This window comes from Polistes dominula, unplaced genomic scaffold (genome assembly GCF_049000335.1).
Source record: "Polistes dominula isolate Pdom_NZ unplaced genomic scaffold, Pdom_raw_medaka scaffold_35, whole genome shotgun sequence".
NCBI lineage: Eukaryota > Metazoa > Arthropoda > Insecta > Hymenoptera > Vespidae > Polistes > Polistes dominula.
In genome coordinates, this window is record NW_028300968.1 from 2,177,140 (window position 1) to 2,205,130 (window position 27,991).

The window sequence follows — 27,991 nt, forward strand, 5'->3', positions numbered from 1 at the left end:
CTATTTAAAATGTTTGATTCATTCGCGCGCAATCACGTGATTACATAAGTTCCTGTCCCTCAAAATTCTTTGGCGCGTCCCTCCTACAGGGTCCCTAATTTTTTTAAGTTTCATGATAAATTAATTTATATTAAAAAAGTAATTCGACAAAATCGTTGGTATTTTAAATATCCAAATTATTAAATAAATATACAAAATATTGTATACAACGCATTAATTAAAAAAAAAAAAATAAATGGAAATGTAATTGAACTATGTGGTTTTAAGATTCGTTTAAAAATAATTTTTCAAAATTAATCAAATCAATTGATTGATTAAATTATTTAGAATAAAAACAAATAACGCATTTGGGTTTGAAAAAAACAAACCATTATAATCTTAAATGAGATTTACATGTATTAAATTCAATGAGATTTCCATTTATTTATCCAAAGATGGTATTAACCTCGTTCGCAATTGATTATTTTCAATTGAAAATACGAAGGATCTACCGGAAAGAGTAAACAGCAACGTATGAACAGGCGCGAAAACTTAAAATGGGACATCGTTCCTGCACGTAATCCTAACATAAATGGTTTGTAATTAAATTTACCGGTTTTCCATGTACTTAATTACATCTTTGTCCCAATTAAAAAGTGATTAAACTCCAACGTACTTTCTCAATTAAAACAATGAAACTATCTTTTAATAAAATTAACAAATTCTGCTTTTACGTACGTGTGTGTGTATATGTATTATGTTTCTTCATTAAATTTTAAATGATTTCTTTTTAAAAAAAATATAATTAAAATTAACCACATGAATTACAACGTCTGTAAATATATACAATTTTTCTTTATCCAGAAATACATCCGTCAAATAACATTATTTTAAACTCATAACACAATTGTTAGCAAATAGATAGATGATATAGCGTAATTCATAATGAATAGTATACTAATTTATCAAATAAATATTTGTCAACACTCTAACTAACAATTGTTCGTAATAAAATAATTTATAGATATTTAAAAAAATATCTTCAATTGTACGCAAGCATATAATTACAAATTTTTCATAATTCGTATCGTTACGACGAATTCAAAAAACAAAAAAAACAAAAAAAAATGTCTGATGTATCTATTTACAGATTTGAAACTATTGTAAAATAAAATAATATATACAGTATATTATTTTCGCGACACTGATATACCAGTTAAAAGAATATACACACATCTTGAGGAAAGTACGACCGCAATAAGTTTGTCGTTGTAGTTGTAGAACGACGGTGAAAGCGCATTATGTTCATTTTGCTACTAAAGATGGTTCGAATATATACAGTTAACAAGAATATTTCTTTCATAAAATCAAGTGGCATGAAAGGCTTCATAGTTATTTAAGAAAAAAAAAAACAAAAAAAATAATAAAAAAATAAAATGATAGGAACAAACCAAAAACAAAACTACTTCTCACGTATAAATTATATATACATATATATATATATATTTTTCAAAAAAAAGAAAAAGAAATGTTCTAACAAGAGATTATTATTATTATTCGTATTATCTCGACACAACGTCGACGAAGACGACGAAAATAACTGAATGAGGTTAATATTTTCCCACTTTCTCCATGATCATCATCCTGTCTCATCTTTTAAGATCATCTTAGAGGATACTTTCATGACTGCTCGCAGGCAATGCTTTTTATTATTATTCTTTTTGTTCATATCTATTCCATACTATTATTACGTACACTGTTAAAGAAAATTTCATTCTACGGGAATCATTTGAATCCGTATCACGCGTTTTATGGGGGGGGATATCACACAGTGAAAGTTAACAACAAACTTGACGCACGACATATTAATAATACGCAATCGGTTTTTTGTTTTCTTTTTTCTTTTTCTTTTACGATTTATATTTAATTTAATAGGAAAAAAAAAATATCAAAGGATGCAATCGATGAACTGTAAACGTTTTTTAATGCATTTAAATTTAGCACATTGAAGAATGAATGATGCGCACGAACGTAAATGTGATTATAGTACATTTCATATATCTCTTTGGGTAATACAAAATCAACAAAGGAGAATGAGGTAAAAAAATTATACATTCCAGTGATGACTTTAATGCACTTTTTTTCTTTTTTTTTTATTGTACGCATCGTTCGTCTCTTCTCGATTGCGCAAAGAGTAAAGCAACCAACAACAACAACAACAACAACAATAACAGTAACAGTATTTTATTATACGTGTGTATACGTGTCGTAAATGCATACGGAATGAAAAATAATTCTACTTGACCAATATTTTATTTCAAATTAAACAATATCTTTTGTATTACTTTTTAAAACATATATAATATCAATTAATTCAAGATTGTCGTTACAGTTTTTGTTTGATTTAACAAAGTTTAATGAAAGATCTTTTAACTTATCAGCTTTCTCCATGATAAATTATTCCCTCGATTTAATTTATTCACCGATCCGTAATAACGGTAATGATGGAAAGAGTTGATTGAGATTACAAAAAAAAGAAAAAAAAAAAAAATAAACACATTCGGTCAACGCACCTAATTGCGAACACGTGTATATTATTATTTGTATTTAAACGTTTGATATATAGGAGGATAATAAATTTATATTCGTAAAAGCTCACTCATACACACGTATATTAATGCATGTATTGAAACAAATCTAATATAAATGAATATATAAAAATAGAAAGAAAATGATGGTAACCATAAACGGGATGACTGTCAACGTATTTTCTATGGTATCTTCCATGACTTTCTTCCCCTTCTTTTCTCTCTCTCTCTCTTTCTCTTTCTTTCTTCTTTCTCTTTGTCTTTTTTCTATCTTTCTCATACAAACTATCCCTACTACCAATCTCACCTGCTTCCTTCTCTTTCTTTCTCCCGTTAACAGTACACACCTATACATATTAATTCACACATACACACACACACACACACCATTTAACATTAGCGATATCTGTAATATGAACTTCCTTGGTTTTCTTCTCCTAGCAGACTTCCTGTATGCCAAGGAGCTTGAACTTTTACAGTTGGTGTTAGACATTTATTTATTTTTTTTTTTTTTTTGAAATAATTTCTCACCTGTCAACGAAACAAAATTAATTAATTAATTAATTAATTGATGGTTATATCGATTTATTCGATTTGTATAAAAAATTATTGCAGTATTCAATTTTAATTTTGTTGTATTAAGATAATTATAAAAAATAAAACAATGCAGGTACACGTTGATTAACATAAGACAAAAATATTTTCTTAGATTTCTAATTGATAAACGTGTTTTCTTGATTAAAAATGATATTATTTATTTGAAATTTATTTAAATTAATATTTTACAGGTACCTTAAAAGTAGTGAAACAAAATAATTCAAATAATAATAATAATAATAAAAAGAAAAGTCCAATAATTTTAAATTTATTAAAATAGTATTTTACAGATCCCCTAAAACTAACATCATCTCTAATAATTTAAATAATAACAATAAAAAAATTCCAATAATTTCAAATTTAATTTAATTAATATTTTATAGGTACTTTTAATAATTTAAATAATAATAATAAACAAATTCCAATAATTTCAAATTTATTAAAATAGTATTTTACAGTTCCCCTAAAACTAACATCATCTCTAATAATTTAAATAATAATAATAAAAAAATTCCAATAATTTCAAATTTAATTTAATTAATATTTTATAGGTACTTTTAATAATTTAAATAATAATAATAAACAAATCTCAATAATTTCAAATTTATTTAAATTAATATTTTACAGTTCCCCCTTAAAACGAAACAAAATATCTAATAATTTAAATAATAGTAATACAAAAACTCCAATAATTTCAAATTTAATTTAATTAATATTTCATAGGTACTTCTAATTATTCAAATAATAATAATAATAATAATAAAAGTCCAATAATTTTAAATTTATTAAAATAGTATTTTACAGTTCTCTTAAAACGGAACAAAATATCTAATAATTCAAATAATAATTTAAAAGAAAAACATCCAATAATTTCAAATTTAATTTAATTAATATTTCATAGGTACTTCTAAAAATTTAAATAATAATAATAAACAAATCTCAATAATATCAAATTTATTTAAATTCATATTTTACAGTTCCCCCCTTAAAACGAAACAAAATATCTAATAATTCAAATAATAATTTAAAAAAAAAAATCCAATAATTTCAAACTTATTTAAATTAATATTTTACAAACTCCTTAAAACTTAAACAAAATATCTAATAATAATACTAATGATAAAAAAAAAATCTATAAAAACGCGCGTTCATGTATCATTAATTGTAATTGCAACGTTGACTGTTATCTTCTTTTAGATAGATTGAAAGATGCACGATTTTGGATCGAAAAGCGTACATTCGCTCGGTCATTCGTACGGGACGAGATGTACACAAACACATAAACACACACACACACACATAAATATAAGTATAGAAGTACACACATAAATATAAGTATAGAAGTACACACACACACACCCATATATTTATATATATATATGTACAATCATAGCGATGTTTAGAAAGTCTGGCAAGGAGAGAACGTGAGACGAAGGTACGACGAGGTACCAGAACGTGTATCAAAAGGTGGCATGTCTCGGGTTGATATTTGGGTGGGGGCATCTGTAAGGTAGCGGTGCCAGCTCTTACTTACCTCTCACTATTCGTCGAATCGCCGAGCGATCGACATCAAGTTGTTTATACACATCACCTTTTGTCCATAATCTTTTGATTAGATACATATACATATATATATATACACCTGTATATACACGAATACACACACTTCTCTCAAACATACACATAACAAATACACACTCATTACTCATATACATCTTTTAGTTTTTTTTTGCTTTCAACCTTTTGCAAACTTCGTTGATTTTGTTTGTTTTCATTAACAAAGGTAGGAAACAATTATTAAAATAAGATAGAAAAATTTGATCCTTTTTAAATCACGTTTTAAATAAATAATAAAGGGTTCAATAAACTTGGTCGAATAAGGTGAGGATGGAGAAGGACCAGCCGGATTCTTTGGCAACGGTTGCTGTCGTCTCGGAGAAGATGCCCCAGCCGCACAGTCATTATGCACCCAGTGAAGTCTATTCTTCTACTGAACCACCACCTGTAAGTCACTTTTTTTTTTAATCGTCTTCTTTTTATTTCTTTATTTTCCGTTAAACAAATTATATTAAAAACGTGAGAATAGTAGTTTGACTTTGATTGAAACATTAGAGATCGATTATTATATCGATCGTATTTTTGCATGTGTATTAAAGCGTGAAATTCTAGCAAATGGGTGTGTGGTTTCTGTTTTTTTTTTTTTTTTTTTTTTTTTTAATGTGTATGTGTAATACAGGTAAAAAAAATATTCACTGCATTTTCTATCTTTCTTTTCATTTCTTCTTTTTTTTATTCTCTGACATTTTATTATCTTTCAATGATTGTAATGTTGTAACAAATGATATGATTTTGAGATAACGTTTTTTATGATATAAATAAAATTGTATTTGTTATATAATAAATAATATTTTGTATAATATATAATTATATAAATATATAAAATATATTTTTATAAAAATATATATATAATATATTATATAAAATAAATTAATAAAATATTTATTATTAATAAAATAAATGAAACAAAAATATATAAATTATTTATAAATAATATATTATATATAATAAATAAAATTATGTTTATTGTGTAAGGTTTTTTGTTAATTTATTATTCTGTTGAGTTTTAAAAATTATTAAGCAATCGTGTTATTTAAAATATCGTATTTCTTATAATTCACGTATAATGTTTTGTAATTTTGATAATAAGAGAAATTTGTATAAGTAATGTTTTCTTTTTCGTATAAATTTTTAAATGGAACAAAAAACAAAAAATTTCGAAAATTAAAAACAATTAACGCGTGCATCATTAAATTCGATCGATTGTATTTTCATTTACTCGACGAACTTCAGGGAAATCGCAAATGCTTTTAACTTCCGCGAAAGTTCACTTGTTGCACCGATAAAACCTTGCGCAAGACGTTTACTTTGCTAAGAATTATTGTACCTGTTCGTTTGATAGTCACAAGCAAAAAAAAAAAAAAAGAGAGAAAAGAAATAGAAAAGAAAGTTATCGAATATTTGTGATATTTGTTCTAACACATTTTATTTTTATTTTTAATATTAATTGGAATTTTTTTAATTTATTTTTCATCTCATAATAATCTTTTTGTTTTTTTTCCTTATTTCCATTATCATGAAAATTGTTAATACAAATTTTATATTTTTAAATTTTATACGCCATTTTGAATGTAACGATAGAATCAGCAAAAGAAAATTACCAAAAATAAAAAAAAAATAACCAAAAACAAAAAGAAAATAATCAAAAACGAAAAAAAAAACATATTTTTATTCTCAAAATATCGAATTTCATTTTCGAACGATGATAGAATGTTCCTTATTTTTGATAATTATTTATAATATTTTTATTATATTATTTTATAGAATTATTTCTCACTTGTGTGGTATTATTAAATTATTATTTATATTTTTATAAAAAAATAAAAAATGATCTTCCTGTATAATGTTCGAAACATAATGCATAAGAGTTTCTCTTTTGCATGAATGTGTCATTATGACCGGAAGCTTTTACTACCGGTAGAGAGGAGTTTTTAACATAACAGTCGAATGTATGTATTACATACACATACACACATAAATACATACACAGATGTATTAGTTACTAGAAATTTCTACGTTTAATGTACAGATGTTCATATTTACATTCTCTGTTTTAAAACGTTTTAAAAGTCCCATACATGGACTCTTCTCTTCGGACGATGAAAGATGAGAGAAAATGGAGAAGATAAAAATACAAAAATAAAATAATACAACAAAATTATCTTCCCGACTATATCTAAGTACTGTCTGAGAAAGAAACAAAATTATTCTTTCAGAGTCATGGAATGACAGGCAGAAAAACGAGTTAACTTTCAGTCATACACGTATATATAAACATACTAATACACATGCATACATACAACACATACATATATTTCTTACAGAGAGACGTACAAAGTCTGGATAAAATTTACAATCAAACTTGTTTCTCGAATTTCTTGATTATAATCTTACATAATTTTTGTTGTTTTCTTTTGTCTTTTTATTTTTTTTCTTCTTACGTTTATCATATCATCAATTTAATGCTCAAATATATCTTCAATTTTGTCATAATTTATCTAGTATATGTATATATGTATAATATGTTCTCTCTTATTGTTAATTATGTGAAAATATACACTTGGTTTTTCTAGCAGTCCAATTAGATACGTATATACCAGCATTAAAGTCTCCGGAGACATTAATGCGTGTAAATCGGGAAGGCAATGATTACTAACTCGATTGCAAGTCAAATAATATAGAATTGTATTTGGTTATCTTGTTGTATAAATATTTCATTAGTATATTTAAATATTACTATTTATTATTAACATTGCAAATTAGTTTAATAGACAGGATATAACAAAGTTTGATTTTTTAAATAAATATTGAAAGTATTCGTAAGTAATCGTTAGGAACGAAAAATAAATGTAATCAAAATTTGAGTTTTAACAATAATTAATTTAATTGTAAAATAATTAATCTATCAAATTTTAAAAATTAATTAATAATTATATAATATAAATATAAATAATTAATATTAATATAATATAATTTTATATTTATATAATTATTATATAATATTATTATTATTAATTATTATTAAATTATATAAAATTATATAAATATATAAATAATTATATATTATTAAATTATATAAATAATATAATAATATTATTATTATTAATTTAATTATTAACATATTTATATTTATAATTATTATTGTATTTATATTAATATTTGTATATTATAAATATTATATATATAATTAATATTATTATAAATATAATTAATATAAATAATTAATAATAGTTTATATATATATATATATATATATATATATATATATATATATATATATATATATATAAATTATTATAGATCGATCAAGAAAAGATATTTCATTTAATTTATCTGTTTATTATTAAATAAAATTATATAGGGTGATATAAAAAGAAAAAGAAATTCATTGATCTGAATGAATCACGTTATATAAATAAAGTATAACAATAAAATAAATTATAATGATTTGTATACTTGACAACAGTACTTCTCTTAAAGTTTTTATCAGACAGATCGAGTAGCATAAAGGCTGCTGCTGCTGCTGCTGCTGTTGCTGCGGCACGAGATGGCCTACTATCTCTTTGAAACCTCTCACCTTAGAATCGTCCATCCGCATCGAGGTCACTATGAATTATACGAATAACTCGTACAGTCTTAGCAATAAATTTGTTAACTTATATTTACTCTTTTTTTTTTTTTTTTTTTTATTAAAAGCAAAAAAAAACCATACTTCGCGTTTTAACATGATCAAACATTAATGTCAAAGATGTTAAATGACGATGACTAAATTGATAGACAAATATAAAAATAATAACGCAAAATTCGAATAAGTAGACAAACGTAACGTTGAAAAAATATTATAATTTATTTTTTTTCTCATACAAGCAGAAAAAAAAGTTTAAAAAGAAAAAACAAGGACAAACGCGAAATGATATTACTGGCAAGATTTGGCTTGGGTTTCACTTTTCGGCGATGAAATATTTGCAAGGAAGAGACTTTGTACGAAAAAAAAAAAAAGGAAGAAGAGAAGGGAGAATGTGGGAGAAGGGTTGGAGGTGGTGGAGGAGGTGGAGGAGGAAGAAGAAGGGGTGGGGGGGAAGAGGATACCAAAGGAGAGCGCAAAACGACAAAAGACCTCGACTCGGTTGGTTAGCCAGCGTGAAGTCTCGCACACCATCACACCTTTTCCATTGTATATTCAGTTACATATTACACGTGTATTTTATGAGCAAACACGAACAGAAAATTTTATTTTTCTTCATAAGCATGTGTGCAGGTATGTGTGCACACGTATATGTTCACGTATGTACACGTATGTACACTTATGTTCATGTATGTTCATGTATGTTCATGTATGTACACTTATGTTCACGTATGCATGACTTCGCGCGCAAATCCTAATTAGAGGAAGAGGAAAATCAAAAGAGAAAGAGAGAGAGAGAGAAAAAGAGAGAGAGAGAAATAGCGAGAAGCAATGATTATGTAAATTAATCGACTGTATGTATGTTATGGAAACGGAATCGACCATGGCTTATGAATAAATTAATTACGTATCCTTTAACAAAAAAAAAAAAGAAAAAAAAATCTAAAAAAAAATGTAAAATACAGTAGAATGATTTATTAAGAATAGTAATCGATTATCTTAGGATGCTATCATCGTTCGAAAATTGAAATCGATACACGTCATATCGTATTATTAATTTATTTATATATAACGATATATATTTATTATTATTTAATTATTTTATTTTATATTTAATATATTATAATATATATATATATATATATATATTATTATTATATATTATATATTACTATATTAATATATAATATATATATTATAATATATTATTATTTATATATAAATAAAAAAAAGTTAATTATTGATTTATTTATATATAACGATATATATTTATTATTTAATTATTTAATTTTATATTTAATATATTATAATATAAATATTACTATATATTACTATATTATTACTATTACTATATTATTATATATTATAATATGTTAACATTTATATATATATATATTTATTTATAACGTTATTTAATTTTGAGTTTTTGGTATAATTTAAAAAAATATTTACAATTTTAATGGTAAATGGTAAATGAATTTAATAATACGATTTAGAAACAAAAAGAATAATACGTTCTTCCTCTTTTATTAGTATTATTATTATTATTATTATTATTATTATTATTATTATTATTATTATTATTATTATTATTATTGTTAATATTATTTCTTGTCTGTTTTTTATTTATCTTTTTTTTAAATCTTTTTTTAATTCTTCTTTTTTTTTTAATCTGTTAATTATAGGCATACATGAGGCCTCCGATGAAGAGTACGGCTGTTCAGATAGCAAGGATCGCTGCTATCACTTTGATCACTATTTCGATTATCCTTGGAAGCTTTATCCTTGCTTCATCTTGGATTCAAGCACGCATGTCTTGTACACCGGAAGCTATTGCTGCTATGCAAAATGAGTTGAAATTTCAACAACAACAACAACAACAACTACAACAGGGTGAATTGTTGAAACATCTTCAACCGGAAGCTTTGGTTCAGGTAAAGTAAAACTATTGTGTTGTTTTCTAAATTGAAATGTGAAATTGAAATTTGAAATTGAAAATTGAAATTGAAAATTGAAATTGAAAATTGAAATTGAAAATTAAAATATAAAATTGAAATTGAAAATTGAAATAGAAAATTGAAATTGAAAAATTGAAATAGAAAATTGAAATAGAAAATTGAAATAGAAAATTCCGAGTAATTTAAAATGGAATAATTTAATACAAATTTTGAATAAGTAATTTCATTTTATTTTCTTTTTTTTTTTTTATGAGTAATTCGATTATCAATTCGATTTGATTCGATTTGTTTCGATTCGATTGAGTTTAATGACCGTTGGATCAAGTTATTTTATTTGGATATCTTTAGAAATCGCGCTTTCTTCGATTTCTAAGCCTTTCTAAGAGTACGACCAGTCCTTTTATCATAAAAGATCACGCCTAGGTTGAATCGAATCGAATTATCTTTTAAAAGCCTTTTTTTCTTCTTCTTTTTCTTCTTCTCTTCTTCTTTGTTTTGTTTTTATTTTTTGTAACGAACGATTCGCAATAAAAAGTTTTACGATGGAAAGTAAAAAAAGAAATAAAAAAAGGAAAAAGAAAATAAAAGAAAATATCCAGACGAAATGAATGGTTGGATGGTGTTGGATAGATGGATGGATGGAATGGCGTTAATCGAATTAACATTCAACGACATAAATGAAATAACAAATTTACTCTCAGGTAGTACTTTAATTAACATATACACGATAAAATAAAGATTTATTTATTCGGCATTCAACTCTTTGAAGTATTTTCATATTTTATATTAATTTATATTTATTTTTATAATGTTAATAAATTTTTTTTGTGCTTATTAAATTTTTGTAGTTAGGATTGTAATAAACAAAAATAAAAAATATTTAACAAAATTATATATTTTAATAGTTTGAATAGTTTTCTGTTTTTTTTAGCTTATTAAATTTTTCTAGTTAGGATTGTAATAAACAAAAATGAAATATTTAACAAAATTATTTATTTTAATAGTTTTATATTAATTTATATTTATTTTTATAATGTTAATAAATTTTTTTTGGCATATTAAATTTTTGTAGTTAGGATTGTAATAAGCAAAAATAAAAAATATTTAACAAAATTATTTATTTTAATAGTTTTATATTAATTTATATTTATTTTTATAATGTTAATAAATTTTTTTTGGCATATTAAATTTTTGTAGTTAGGATTTTAATAAACAAAAATGAAATATTTAACAAAATTATTTATTTTAATAGTTTAAAATAATTTTCTGGTTTTTTTTCTTAATTTATTAAATTTGTTTAGTTAGGATTGAAATATACAAAAATAAAATATTTAAGAAAATTATTTATTTTAATAGTTTGAACAATTTTCTTTTGTTTTCTTGATTTCATAAATTTTTTTTAGTAAGTATTGTAATACACAAAAATAAAATATTTAACAAAATTATTTATATTAAAGTTACAGTAAAATGTAATAATCAAATGTCACCAAATAATTGGGGATAAAAATGGTTTTAAGGTTATGGTATAAAAATAAAACAAAATATATGCAATACAGGTAATAATAGAATTCTATAAAGATATTTTTTTATAAAGTTAACTAACTTAAATTATTCTATGTCAAAAAAAAAGACAATTTCTATGTAACTTTCCAAACGAAACAAAATGAAACGACGGAAGGAAAGAAATCGTTTCTCACGACAATGAGTATAAAAGAACGAAAGAAAGGATCATCGTGCTTGGTTGACTATGATCACACCCTTCTTTTGTGGTATTTTCATTTCACCGCAGTAACAATAGTTAAAAAAAAAAAAAAATTCATTTAATACTATATCTATATATATCAATCAAATAATATCTATCGTTTTTATATAACCAATAAAAAAAAACCATTCAAAAGTCATTCACAGATTTAATGATCCTTCTTCTGAACAAACCAAAAAAAAAATGTTCAATCTTTTTATTTTTGATCAAATTAGCAATAAAAATATAATAAATTTAATTTATAAAATAATTTTTAAAAAATACAAATATAATTGCAATAAAAATATAATATATTACATTTAATTTATAAAATATATTGCATTTAATTTATAAAATAATTAAAAAAAAAAAATACAAATAAAATAACAATAAGAATATATTACTTTGTTATATTATTTAATTTATAAAATAATTTTTAAAAATACAAATATAATAACAATGAAAATATAATACATTTAATTTATATAAAATATAGTAAATTTAATTTATAAAATAATTTTAAAAAGTACAAATATAATAATAATAATAATAATAAAAATATATTACATTTAATTTATAAAATAATTTAAAAAAAAATACATATATAACAACAATAAAAATATAATACATTTAATTTATATAAAATATATAATATTTTTTATTTATTTCAATTTTCTTTAAATTAAATTCAATTCAATTCGAATTATATTTTTATTTTATTTATATTTTTTTACGAACGAAAAATTTAATTAAAAATAAATAAAATAGGGGGAAAAGAAAAGTTGATAAAGAAAGTGGTCACACAAACACACACATACACGCACACACACTATCTTAATTTTTACATTGATTTTTTATTTTTCTTTTATTTATCATATTACATTTAGTATTTATTGGTGTAATAGTAAACGATGGTAGTACAATGCTTGAAAGATATCAGGTACGAGGATAGGATTTAGAAAGTGTACATCATTTTTATATATATATATATATATACAGTAATACATACTCACATACTCTCACACATACACGTATACATATATAAATTTATACGATCTAACGAGAAGAGTTACATTCTTGAATAAAAGAGTCAAACGGAATGCAATTCTCTTAGATCGTGTCGTACGTTGGTTATCCTTTTACAAACATACACACACACACATACACACATTATATATATATATATATATATATAGATATACATCGTAGAACAATCTCGAAACTCCGAAAGCGTAGTTTAACTGCGCGTTTAACCAAGTTCGATATAGAGAACAATCTCTCTCTCTCTCTCTATGTGTATATATATATGTACATGTATATGTGTATGTTTAGAAAGTACACTTCGTGTGTTCCTCAACCGAGAAGATCGCGAATCGACGAATTCTAGGAAAGATCGAGATATTTAATCGAGTTTAAAGATCGTTCAACTCAAAATCCTTCCAATGATTTATCCACTATTTTTTTTTTATTTTTTTTTATTTTTTTTCATCTTGAAATTAAATTTATTCATAAAGATTTTTCTTTTTGTTTTTGTATATAATTGTAGTAGAATTAAATTTAATTGGATGAATCCATTCTGTTGGAAAATTGCGAAATAATTATCTTATTTTTTTTCTCTTCTATGTATCATAATTGATCGTTCCTATAAATAATGATAATTGATTAGAAAATTTATTCAAAAAGAATTATCTGTTTATTTAAGACAATTTGATGATATCTTTTATGGTAATTTTCTTTTTTTAATTTTTTTCTTTCAAAATAATTTAATATAAATATTACATATATTAACTAATAAATTAATTATTATATTAATAATATTATTACTAATTATATATATTTATTTTTATTATATTAATTACAATTGTTGTAATAATATAATATATTATTGATATAATAAAAATAAATATATAATTAATAGTATATAATATATAATATAATAAATTAATAATATATATTTTATTCATTAATAAATATATTATATAATAAAAATAAATATATAATTAATAGTATTTAATATATAATATAATATATATATAAATATTATATATATTATTAATTAAATATTTATTTTTAGTATATTAATATTATAATATTAATAATTATTAATTATAACTATATATATATATATATGTATATACATTATAGATAAGAATAATAAAATAATATAAACTAGATTTGATATAAATATAACTAGATTTTATTTTAATATAAATATAAATATAACTAGATTTTATTTTAATATGAATATTAATATAACTAGGTTTTATCTTAATATTGGATCAGGGTTAACACATGGAAACGTTTTATTCTTTATTTTCATAATTTAGTTTTGTCTTTCTTTTTTCCCCTCTCAATTTATTTAAAAGATTTGTTGTGTTTAATTGACCAGTTTACTCGTGGTAAACTTTCAAAAGGAAAATGTTAGTTGAGTTAGCAAGTGATGGCAAAGTAGGTAATAGTTGTATAGAAGAAAACTGAAAGAAACTGCGCAAAGCGGTGCCAGGAGCCTGCGTTCAAGGAGAACCGCAATGAGAAATATTACGTAATTTTGTTTTACGCTCTTCTCGACAACTACTATGACAACGACTATAACGAAGATGCAGAAAAAGATCTAACACCTCTATAAGAGAAAAATATTATTTTTATCCAATTTTTTTTCTGTTTTTTTGTTTTTTTGTTTTTTTCTGCAAATCAACTTATTTAAACCAATGATATATTAGATTCGATTATAAAAACATATTATTAAACTACTTTACTATTCTAAACCGCATACTCGTAAATGAGATTCTTGTTGTAAAAGATCTACGAGAAAGGTATAGGGAAAGTTAGTTACTAAATACATTAGAAACACACACGCACACACACACACACATGCACTATGAGAATTAACTAACATAAATGCATGAAATACTTACACGTACGTGGTGATAATTAATGATGATAAATTTAGATAAAAGTAAATGTTTTTTTTATTTTGCTTGAATTTATGGGTTTTTTTTTTTTGCTAGGGATATAATAGAAATTTTAAATTTAACTAGATAAAAGCAAATGTTTTTTTTTTTTTATTTTGTTTTAACTTAATAAATCTTTCTATCTATATACATTACAATATTATTTTTATATCGTAATATAAATTGATTTATTTGTTTTTTATTAATTATCAAATCTTAGGTTTTTCTTTTTTGCTAGGGGTATAATAGAAATTTTGAATATAACTAGATAAAAGCAAATGTTATATTCTGATTTAATTAATTAAGTATTTTTTATTAATATACATTACAATATTATTTATATATAATAATAGAAAAATTAATTTATTTGTATTTTATTAATTATCAAATTATAGGTTTTTTTTTTTGCTAGGGGTATAATAGAAATTTTAAATTTTTAACTAGGTATAAGTAAATGTTTTTTTTTTTTTTTTAATTTAATAAATCTATATACATAACAATATTATTTTGATATCGTAATAGAAATTAATTGATTTATATTTTATTAATTATAGAATTGTAGGTTCTTTTCTATATCTAGAGATTTAACAGACATTTTAAATATAACTAGATAATACCAAAGTTTATATTTAGTTTTAATTAATTAAATCTATATACATTACAATATTATTTATATATCATAATAAAAATTAATTTATTTATATTTTATTAATTATCATATTATAGTTTCTTTTTACTAGGGATATAATAGAAATTTTAAATTTAACTAGATACTATCAAAATGTATATTTTGTTTTAATTTAATTAATCTTCTATCTTTATACATTACAATATTAATAGAAATTGATTTATTTGTTATTATTATTAATTATTAAATCATAGTTATTTTTTTTTGCTACGGATATAATAGAAATTTTCTATATTATAATTTATTTGTTTGACTGTAAATTCATTGAAGTATCATTTTACGAATAATTTTAAAAGCTTGAAAACTCGTGGGAAATTTTTTTATCTGATTAAAATGAAAAATGATAGAATAATAAAACAAACAAAAATTATACATTATTATCCTAATTGTTACTAGATAAATACTTTGTATAAATCAATGTATAGTATAAATGTATTTACTTGGAAAAATTATGAACAATTTCTAAGAAATTCATTCTATAAATTCTACTAATATTGACGTTGAAATTCGTAATACAAAATGCATACATAAACACATATATACACACACACACACACACACAGAACAGATAAATAGACAAATAGACAGACAGGTACGTGATAAATATTTATTTTCAAGAATTATTCAAGTAAATTTCCTATAAGACATTGTCAACCGACTAATAATAGGGAAATTAAAATTGAATTGTTAATAACACGATAGAAAAAAAAAAAAAGGAACCTTTTGTCTCCAACGAAAAAAATAAACGACGATGGAAAAAAAAAAGGAAAAGAATAATAAGAAGAAGAAGAAGAAGAAGAAATAGAAAATAAGGAAACACAAAAGGAAAATAAAATATGGTCGTGTTTGAATTCGCGTGTTTCGCGGAAGTGAACGGTCGCGAGTATGAACATTCAAGCGAGAAGCCATTTTCTCTTCTGGTTAATAATCAATTTCTCCTTTACCACGTTTATTATTCTTATGTTTGAAAGAAAAAAAAAAAGATATTATATATATATATATATATATATATATATATATATATATATATATATACATCTTAAGTTAGATTATTTTTATCGATAAAAATTAATATCTTATGATAACTCATTTGTATAATTTTTGTTCTTTTTCTTCTTCTACTGACGAATATCTTTTTCTGTACGATATTATTCATTGGACTAAGGTCACGAGATCATTATCGAATAGGAAGGGGAAAAGGTGGAGGAGTGGGGATAAGAGTTAAAGATGGTGAATAGAATTTCAATGAGTTGAACGAGTTTCGTGACATCATCATCTCTCTTTTGCTCGTTAAATTCTGCAAAAAAATGGCACGACCGAGTTTCGTCTTCTTATATAGAAGTATATGTTTGTCTGTATATATATATTTATGTACATGTAAAATAAGTATACATGTGTATGTATGTATGCATTACCGTTACAAACGATCGATGAATCTTCCGCAACTCACGTCTCGTAAGTTGATCTTACTTTCTATCGAGTACTTCGAAATAAAACCGGAAATGGCATATTGATGAAACTTAAATTATAAATGAAGTATAATAAATTAAATAAATATATATATATATATTATTTGAAAATAATGGTTATATGTGATGAATAGGAATCGATTATTAATAAGTGAAATAATAATTGGAAAATAAGTTATTTTGTTATTACTATGTTTTGTACATTAAAATTATTTATTACAAATTTTTATGACAATAAATTATACTTATATTGAAATTTACAATATATACATATATATACTTATATAGTTATGATATTAAATTTATTATAGTTATATTATATAATTAATTATTTAATTTATTTTAGTTATTATATAATTTATTTAATATATATATATATATATAATAATTTTAATAAATTTAATTTACATTTAATACATTTAACAATTTAACATTTAATTATATTTATTATTATATATTTAATATATAATATATTTATTATATATTATATATTAATAATATATGAAATAATAATATATAATTGTATTTATTATTATTATATTTAATTTAAATTTAATAAATTTAATAATTTATTATTTAATATAATAACTATATTAATTAATAAAATTTTAAGAATAATAAACTTAAAGTAAATTTTAAAAAATAGAAGAAATTTGTTTGAATAGAAATATATTAACTCATTTTATTTTGAAATGTAAATTACAAGGAAATTTTAAATCAAGTTTAAAATGTTTATTGGTAAAATGTTAAATGAAGTTTAAAAATATTACTTTCCATACAAATATATATATATATATATATATATATATATATATATATATATATATATATATATATATATAGTTATTTGTCGTTATAAAATAATGAAATAAATATCAATCGAACGAGTTTTTACTTAGGTTATGTTAGTGAAAAGTTGTTACGATACGACAATTTTCTAATTTGTTGTTTTTTTTTCTTATTTATCTCTTTTGGAATATATCTACTTCCGAATTACCTTAATCAGATTAATTACACGTGACCAGTTTTTCAAGAAAAAAAGCATAGAAAAAAATCGATAATTACATTCTTCCTGTTTGCCATTTCCTGTTGCAATTTTATTTTCTAAAATTCTTGCTAGTCATTTGTTTAAGTTTATCAAAAAAGTACAAAAGTGAAAGGAAATAACAACAACTTGATAATATTATACTAATTAAGATACTTTTACAAATTGTTATTATACTAATGACAAAATCATTGAATAGTATTTAATAATATGTTTTGTTTTTTTTTAACTAAAAATAAATATACTCGTTGTAAGAATTTACACACAAGAGATGAAATTGGCATTTAAAAGGAAACAAATGGTATCTTCCTTGATGAGATTTTGAAAAGAAGATATCCAAGGATTGGTCACCTTGACATTAATTATACCAACGTAATCATCATTATCGTTTTATTACGTTTCCTGATTATTCTATTGAGAAGAATATTTATCTTAAGTAATTTATTCTTAGTACAGGTTACAACTAATTTCTGTTTTTAACAAAGTAAACGTTTTACAGCTATACAGTGTGGTAGAAATTAAAACAAAAATAAAATCATGTGTCAAGAACAGAAAGAAAGAAAAATAAAGTAAAATAAAAAATAAATATGGCAACCATAGAATTAATGAATCAAAACAACAACTAAATAAATTCTTTACACTAATATTATAATTCGCAATAAGTACGAAAGTGGTAATAATAAATTAAAAGAAGCTTAACGAGTGATATAAGTTTGTTAAATAAATAAATTCTTAAGATTTAAAAATATTAGGAATATTATATTATTATATTAAATTTTATAATATTAATATTTATTATATTAAATTTTATAATTATATAAAATTATTATATATAATATATAATATATATTATAAATTATTATAAAATTAAATTATAATAATTTAATTATAATATATATTATAATATTATATTAAATTTTAGAAATATTAAATTATTAATAATGATTTAATATGAATAATTTATTAATATTAAAAATTTCTAATTATTTAGAAATATAATGTAATGTCGTTTTCACGTATATGTCAATTTTTATATTTTAATTAAAAATTAATTGACTTTATCGGTCCTGTATTAAAAATTTGCATACTAAATAAAAAAAAAAGGTTATTGATAACAAAGTTGATTATGTTATTGATTAAAAATATAAATTTGTTAGAAATGTATTCGTTTGAATTTAAGGTTAGAAAGCGACATTACTTTCTGGTCTACCTAATATCATTGAAGTGAGTTGAGAAAAGGATTTAGAAAAATGATTGAACTCAAGTAAATGATTTGAGGTATTATAAAGAATACTGGCATTTTGTATTTTTCACGAAACTCGTGTTGGAAAGGTACATTACTTACTTACTTACTTACTTACTTACTTACTTACTTACTTACTTACTACTTACGTACCACAACGGAAAGTGGGTTGCCCGTTGCATTCACCAACACGATGAACAACACCATCACCACTACTACTACTACTACCTCCATCAATATAATACTATACATAGCTTACATAGTACAGCAAAGTAAAGCCAAAGCAAGGTGAATGTTCTCTGAAAAGATTTTCTCTCCGTAAAGTAACTGTATTGTTACCCCGTTCGAAGTTAAGACGTTGTCTATCTTCTTTTTCTTCCTTTTTCTTCCTTTTTTTTTTATATCTTACACAGAGACCTGTTTTTGTTGTTGTTGTTGTTGTTGTTCGCAGAATACTTTTTATTTATACGAATTAATACTTGAAGAAAGCGTTAAAGTAATTAAAAAATAAATGAACGTATTATAGTGGAGCCATTTTATTTTGAAAATGATTTAAATTCAATTAATTATGAAAGTTCGTCAATTATTATTGTATTATAAATTTTGTTAGAAATTAGATGATTTTGGAAATTGTTAATATTAAAAATCGTATTACCACCTGTGCAATTAACTATCGTTGGATTTCAATTTTGTTGGAATTTAAATTTTAAATTAGAAAAATTAGTTATAAAATATATATATATATATAATTAATTAAATGAATTTAATTAGTTAAATTTAATTATTTAAATTAATTAGTAAAATTTATTGTATTATATATCTTAATATATATAAATTACGTGTCACGTTGTTCGTCCGCAATGGACTCCTAAACAACTGAACCGATTTTAATAAAATTTTGCACACTATGTGCAGTTTCATCCAACTTGAAATATAAGATAGTTTATATCTCAATTTATAATCGCAATATTATTTTATTAATCGCGAATTATTTGTTTATTAACAAAGAGTCATGATTATCTCTGTTAGTTCGATAAGATTCTATCAGATGGCGGTATAAGGTAATTCGTTGCTGATTTTGAGCCACAGCAACGCATGACGGGGCACCCCTAGTATAAATATATATTTATTTTTTTAATAAATTAAAATATATATTTAATTTTTAAATAAATGTAATTAGTTAAATTTATTTTGTTATATTTATATAAAATTATTTAAATTAATTTAATTAGTTAAATTTCGTTGGATTCTATCCAACGAAAAGTTTTTCCTTTTGTATTTGTTTTTTTTTTTTTATAATTGATCTTTATTTAATTTTATTTTTAAAAAAATAATGAGAAACAAATCATTGTAAAAAATAGAGAAAAAAATGTTAGGAAAATAGATAAGATAAATCGATAAGATAAATCATTTTGTTGAATATTTCAGAAAGTTACAGGATATGAAACATTTAAACAGAGACTCCACTAACCTTTCGAAATTACCGATGCGAATAATAGAATTTTCCAAAGAAAGAAAGTCTTCTTCTTTTTCTTCTTTTTCTTTTTCTCTTTTTTACGGTGCATCGTTTTTTTCAAATTTCTCGCCAGAATGCACCGGGGATATCTGCAATTTAGTTGTGCACGATCTGCACATATACACTTATTCACTCTCTCTCTCTCACAGATTTTAAACTACACATATACTTATATATACATTTACTTACATTTGCATACACGTGCATACATAATAAATATACGTTTACTATAAATATATGTGTATGGGTATGTATGTGAGAAAGAAAGAAAGACACATCATTTACTTTATGTACAACACACATACACACACACACACATTAATACGATTCATACTTAATCGATTTTCATACACTACATCCTGTCTGTCCTACCTTTGATGATTATACTTTGATGATTATACTTTGATGATTATACTGCTTGTCACTCGGTGCATCGTAAAATCCTTTCTACGTCCTAAATCATTTTCCAAAGTGGAAAGTACTCATAGATAATTATTTACTCTCGTCGTATCTTAGAAATCGTACGTTCACTTTATTATTATTTTATTTATTTATTCGATTACAATTAATAAAAATTAATACAAAATAAAACAAATATAATCATTAATTTCATTGATTTTTTTTCAGGTTTTAGAAATCATTTTAAAACCTGAAAATAAATGGTTGATTATGATTAATAAAAATTAATTTAAAAAGAAAACAAATACGTTCATCGATTCCATTGATTTTTTCAGGTTTTAGAAATCATTTTAAAACCTGAAAATAAATGGTTGATTATGATTAATAAAAATTAATACAAAATAAAAATGAATGCAATCATTAATTTCATTGATTTTTTTCAGGTTTTAGAAATCATTTTAAAACCTGAAAATAAATGGTTGATTATGATTAATAAAAATTAATTAAAAAAGAAAACAAATACGTTCATCGATTCCATTGATTTTTTCAGGTTTTAGAAATCATTTTAAGACCTGAAAATAAATGGTTGATTATGATTAATAAAAATTAATAAAAAAAGAAAACAAATACGATTATCAATTTCATTGATTTTTTTCAGGTTTTATTAGGTTATTCGGAAAGTTCGTGCCGATTTTGACGAAAGATTGAAATGCAACACATTTAAGTTTTTTTTTTTTTTAGTATATATTTATTCAATTATATATACAAGTGCTATTTTGTTCCATAACCTTTTTTCATCTTAAAGGTTAAATTAAAAAGTTCATCCCTCCAGAAGTTTTCAGGTTTTTTTCAGAAAACAAATTGTGTGCCATCTACCGACAATCGGCACGAACTTTCTGGACAACCCAATAGAAATCATTTTAAAACCTGAAAAAAAATGGTTGATTATGATTAATAAAAATTAATACAGAATATAAACAAATACAATCATTGATCTTATTGATTTTTTCAGGTTTTAGAAATCATTTTAAAAACCTGAAAAAAACATAGTTACAATTTATTATAATTCTAAGAATAATACAACGAAATAATTACAAAATGTTTATTAATATTTAAATATTGCATTCTCAATATTTAACCTGTAATATACTTGATATTTAAATATAATATATTTAATAAAAATATCAAACGTTTATATAATAATAAAAATTGAAACATATATATGACGAATGTATATAAATATATAATATATTTAATATCAAGTATATTACGTGTCGTATTTATTGTACATACTGTACTACTGTATATTTTTTCGTACATAAACATTTGCAATTTAGCAATAATCAATAACAGGTTTGTATATGTTTATTAAATAAGTAAGAGAAATTTGTTGAAAGTTAAAACCGTAATTTCGAAGGATGTGATTGCAAAAGAAAAAAGAAAAAAATGAAAAAATTGGGGACAAGTGTATGTTTGGGTAATCGTTGAGAAAAGTTACAAAATCTTTAGAAATACTATTATTTACACGATTCTAAAATTACATATCTCAGTTGACGTATGATATATAACATTACATACATTTATTATTAAATAATAACAATAATATATTGCACAAATGTATAAACATCAAGAAAATCGATTTTATTAAAACGTTTCCAGTGAAAAAAAAAAAAAGAGGAAAATAAAATGAAAATATTTAAAAATAAAATAATGGAGTTGGAATAAAAACATTTGATGTTAGTTTAATAATATTTTGAAAGTTATGCAATAATAGTCATAAAGTCAATTATCGTTCATCGTTGCAAATCTTCTTCCTGGTCGTGAAGGATCAAGTTTCAAGAGAAAGTGAATTTATCGCACTATGACCTCGAGTACGAATGCTAGAAATCGAATATAAACTGTGTGATGAGTTTGTTTTATAAATCTACTGTCTTTAAAAACTATATATATATATATATATAACATATATATTATAATCCTAATATTGGGATCTCTGGCAGGGTTGTGAAATAGCAATTCGACCTATGTACTTTGAATTTAGCCACCAGATAGCTTATTCAAGTGCTAGAGATCCCAAAACGTATATTATAGTATACCTTCGTATATTATATATATATATATATAAATATATATGACGTGTATAACCTAAAAATATAATTGTAATACTTTCTATTAAATTTATTAACAATTAAATTAATTTATTAACTTTAGGATCCGATTGAAGCCAAGGAGAGTTTACAAAATCTTGCTGAGACGACTAAGAAAGAAAATGAAATAAATACTAAAGATATTAAGAATCAAAAGGAAGAGGACAATGGTTCGAAATCCGACAACGAAAATGGCGATCGTGATGAGGACGACGACGATTACGATGACGATCAATTTCCTCCCGTACATATTAAACTTCCCCTCCAACTTGACTTGGATGATATAGCTGGTGTAAGTTGACGAACCTTGAAAGAAAAAGAAACAAAAATATTATAATACTATGATGAATCAAAAATTAAAATAATTAAATAATTAATTATGTTATAAATTGCATAATAAATTGTTTATTTCTTTTTTCTTTTTATTATAAAATTTACTTTAGAAATATTAATTCAAAAAATGTACAAACTTTTGATTCACCCTAATATAATATTTTGGTTATATTTAATTAATTTAAATAAAACAAAATGCATTTATTTTTTCCATTTTTCCAACTATTATGCCATTAATATTTTTCTAACCATTTTTTTCTTGTATTTTCTTATTGTTCAGGCTTTAATACAACAAGCAAGAAGTAGAGTTTCCTGTGTAGTAGAAAGAAGAAGAGCTGATGAAGTTATGGACGGAACTAACGACAACGGATTGGATAACAGTACCGATCCTCAACGTTTCCAAAGATTAAGCGGTGAACGTGTTGCTATACTGTGTGAATCGGGCAATCCTAATCAGGAGTAAGTACAGTTAATTATAATAAACAATACAACAACAAAAAATACTTCATTATGATAAAATAACATTATTATTTTACAGACAACAGGAGCAAGAAATGCTTACTCCGATCATAGTTCCATTAGGAACCGTACAAATTCCTTTACAATCGCAAGAACCTAATCCAAATTATCATCAGTATCAAATCCACACGCAGTATCAGGTTCCTGACATGCAACAATTGCCATTGAGTGATCCACGTGGTTTAAATCATATACCAGCTAATGTACTTCCTGCAGAATTACGTAATCTTCCACAACTTACGATGGAAATGAGACCACCACGAATGGGTCCACAAATTCCTTCAATGATGGGACCACAACCTGGTGTAACAGGACCACAGGTTAATATACGAATATTATTATTCAATCATGATTTATTTTGTTACTTATGATTTATTTTGATCTTAGATCGAAATGCGTCAAATCCCAATCGAATTACGTCACTTCCCAATGGATCCAGCAAGAAACATGAGACCACCAATGCCACAAGAACAACGTCAGGAACAACACCAGATTCCAATTATGTATCAACAACAACCCGAACAAAATCTTGAAATGTATGGTCAAGAACAACAAGGTGCTGCTATGATGCCACCACCACCACCACCACCCCCATCCCACAATGAACAACAAATTCCTGAACAAAGAGTATTGCCCCAAATGATTGTACCGCAAACGGAACAAAGAATGCCAATGCAACCGCAAGTTGTACCAGAAAGACCACATTCCCCGTTCCAGGGTATACCCATTGAGATTAGAAGGATTATTCAACAAGTACCTTTAGAAATAAAGAACATAATTCAACATATTACTGGGGAAGCTCGGCCAGTACCGATACAAGTATCTGAAGGAACAAGACGAGAGGTAAATCATATTTGTGCTTATCAAAAACTTGTATAAATCATCAAAAACATATTCATAAATATTCTTAATGTTTTTGTTTTAGAATGTACAAGAATTCAAACCATTCCCTGAAGGTGCACGACCAATCATACCAATGGGATCATTCCCACTACCTGTTGAAGTGAGAAACCTTTTGGAACATGGAAATATCGAAGGACGAAGACGAGAAGATGCTTCCAATGAGCAACAAGAAGCTAAACCATTCCCAGGACCCGAAGATGAGGGTGAAGAAGTTGAGAAGAACTTCCCTGTACCTGCCGAAATACGTAATATAATACACCAAGTAAGTTTTACGTCTAATTAATTATTTATAAAGATTATTTATAAATAAATAGAGAAAATGCATAAGAAAGTAATTTAAGATTTTTAAATTTGAGGTAGCGTGGCCGAGCGGTCTAAGGCGCTGGTTTAAGGCACCAGTCTCTTCGGAGGCGTGGGTTCGAATCCCACCGCTGCCAATTTTTTTTTTTTTTTTTTAATAAATAAAATTAATAAATACATATATATATATATATATATAGGGAAATCAATAGTTCTGTATCCGGTTAAGGATATCTAATCTCTTCGTGTTGCCGGCACCATTTAAGATAGATTAAAAGATATTCTTTATTTCAACAAGTTACTATTTATTATAATCAGTACACAATAACAATTCACAATCTCTCACGCTCACTCTGACCTCACAAAACGCACAAAATCCTCGAATATCCGCAATCTTACCGCAACTTGCTAATCACTCGCTAATCACTCTCTAATCATTCATATAGTATTACTTTGTCACTTGTTCTCATCGCTTGGTTCTCACACCGCTCTCACACGCATAACTGTTCATTCTTTATAAGTTTCTGCCCCCACCCTGCATCCCTGAGGAATGAACCTTCCTCCGTATCGCTCTCGAATTTTCCAAACGTCCGACTCGGTCTAATAAACAAAGCACCGATGTCGCTTACTTACACACACAACTTGCACAACTTACAAAGAACAGACCACAGTCTTTCTTTATTTCGATCATTGGGTCCTTTTCCCTTTAGTCTTTCGTCGCCTACCTACTTATCTATGTTTACTCTTCGACACTTAAAAACTCCCCTACATATATATACGTTTATTTAATCATTATTTTTATTAAAAAAAAAAAAAAAACATTTTTACAGGTTGTAGAAGGACGTGCATTCCCTGTACCAAGGTTTGCTTTACCATTGAGACCTGTCGAATCATTGGAAGTACCAGTTGAAGCTCGTGCCGAAGTTAGCGATGGTCAAATGTCCGATCGGGATTCGGAACATCAACAACAGGAACAACAACCAATGCATCCTGTTATGCAACAGCAACAACAACAACAACAACAGCAGCAGCAACAACAGCAACAACAGCAACAACAACAACAAGAACGGGAGGAAGAGAATCGACCACATTGTCAGTAAAAAGAAATTAATTAATTTATTTTTTTTTTTTTTAATAATAATGAATACATTAATTTGTGTTTACAGTTTTTAATAATAATATTCAATTATATTAAATAATTATTTTTTTTTTTTCAGATGTTCAACCACGTTCCGTACGTTCCATTCCAGAACCTTTTGCTCATCGTCGAGAAAAACGCGTACGTCGTTGCGCTTGTGATTGCGCTTGCTAATTTTGTCGAATTTTCACGAGCTTAATTCGCTTTTTATTTTTCGGGGCCTAATTTAAAGATTTTTATCTCCATCTATCCTCTCTTTCACCCTCTCTCTATCTCTCTTTCTTTCTTTCTTTCTTTCTTTCTCTTACTCTCTCCCTCTCTCTCTTTCTCTCTCTATACATATATATAAAAATATATTTGCGCGTATATATTTGTTTAACATTTAATTCAATTCTAACGCCCTGAAGTGTAGTATTCTTTTTAATTAAAAAAAAGTATAAAGCTACCGGTGCGTAGTAGCTACTTTCATATTTAGAATTTCTTTAGAAGGAAATTACACAAATTTCCTTAAACTTATTAGTTGATAAAACGATACGTTTTTTAAAAAACGAATCATACAAGAATTAAAAGGCGACTTTCAAAGATAATAATAAAATAGAAGTTTCGAATAGAAATATATATATATGTTAATATATCACTCTTTATAAATGTACATGTATAAATCAGGATCGCATTAACGATCATGCGTAATAAAAAAAAATATATATATATATATATAAATAATCGACATATTGACGACTCGTTAACAAAAAAAAAAATAAATTTGCGAAAGATGATCTTCAAATTTCCACGCTCATTACATTAATTGTATATTCATAGATATATACACATATATTTTTTTGTCATTATTAAAAAATCAGCTCAAATTGAAGAATATGAAATGAATGCAATTATTATTATATATCGTTATTATTATTTGTATCATCGAATATTCCTATACCAATAATTAATTTAATATTGATTTATTAACGGTGGTTCCTAATCAATGTGCTTTCGACAAATTTTAACTAATATTAACAACAAATTATTTTAATTACTTCTCTTTTTTTGTAACCAATTTACCTTTTTCAATCAAAAAGATTAAATAAAATATCGATAATTTTTCTATACAATTCGATTCATTGTTTTATATCATATGTTATTTCAAAATATATCCTTACACCAGAATTCTGTATTAAAAGAAAAGTTTTTTTATAATATAAGAATGAAATTATTTATTTAAATTACGCGCCATT

General features: G+C 24.1%; 1 protein-coding gene and 1 non-coding gene across 3 annotated transcripts; both read left to right on the forward strand.

The window, feature by feature from the left end:
• The first annotated feature begins 4,691 nt into the window (after window positions 1–4,691).
• Window positions 4,692–27,868, forward strand: LOC107069816 (uncharacterized). 2 transcript variants are annotated; one of them, XM_089173267.1, is made up of 10 exons: window positions 4,692–4,947; window positions 5,046–5,168; window positions 10,092–10,340; window positions 23,628–23,855; window positions 24,177–24,355; window positions 24,435–24,735; window positions 24,803–25,258; window positions 25,341–25,580; window positions 26,449–26,710; window positions 26,836–27,868. In XM_089173267.1, the coding sequence occupies exons 2-10, from the start codon at window positions 5,052–5,054 to the stop codon at window positions 26,928–26,930; spliced, it is 2,127 nt and encodes a 708-aa protein (XP_089029393.1). In that variant the 5' UTR covers window positions 4,692–4,947; window positions 5,046–5,051; the 3' UTR covers window positions 26,931–27,868. The 2 variants fall into 2 exon arrangements, with proteins under 2 accessions (XP_089029393.1, XP_089029392.1); XM_089173266.1 differs by having other exon boundaries at window positions 4,693–4,947; window positions 5,021–5,168.
• On the forward strand, window positions 25,674–25,755 carry TRNAL-AAG (transfer RNA leucine (anticodon AAG)). Its single transcript has one exon. It is a non-coding gene; the product is annotated as a tRNA-Leu (tRNA).
• Window positions 27,869–27,991: the final 123 nt, after the last annotated feature.

Coding starts and splice junctions, on each gene's coding strand:
- LOC107069816 (XM_089173267.1), top strand. CDS start 5,052: ATGGAGAAGGACCAGCCGGATTCTTTGGCAACGGTTGCTGTCGTCTCG. Junction 23,856..24,176: donor ACTTGGATGATATAGCTGGT/GTAAGTTGACGA, acceptor CTTATTGTTCAG/GCTTTAATACAACAAGCAAG. Junction 25,581..26,448: donor TACGTAATATAATACACCAA/GTAAGTTTTACG, acceptor ACATTTTTACAG/GTTGTAGAAGGACGTGCATT.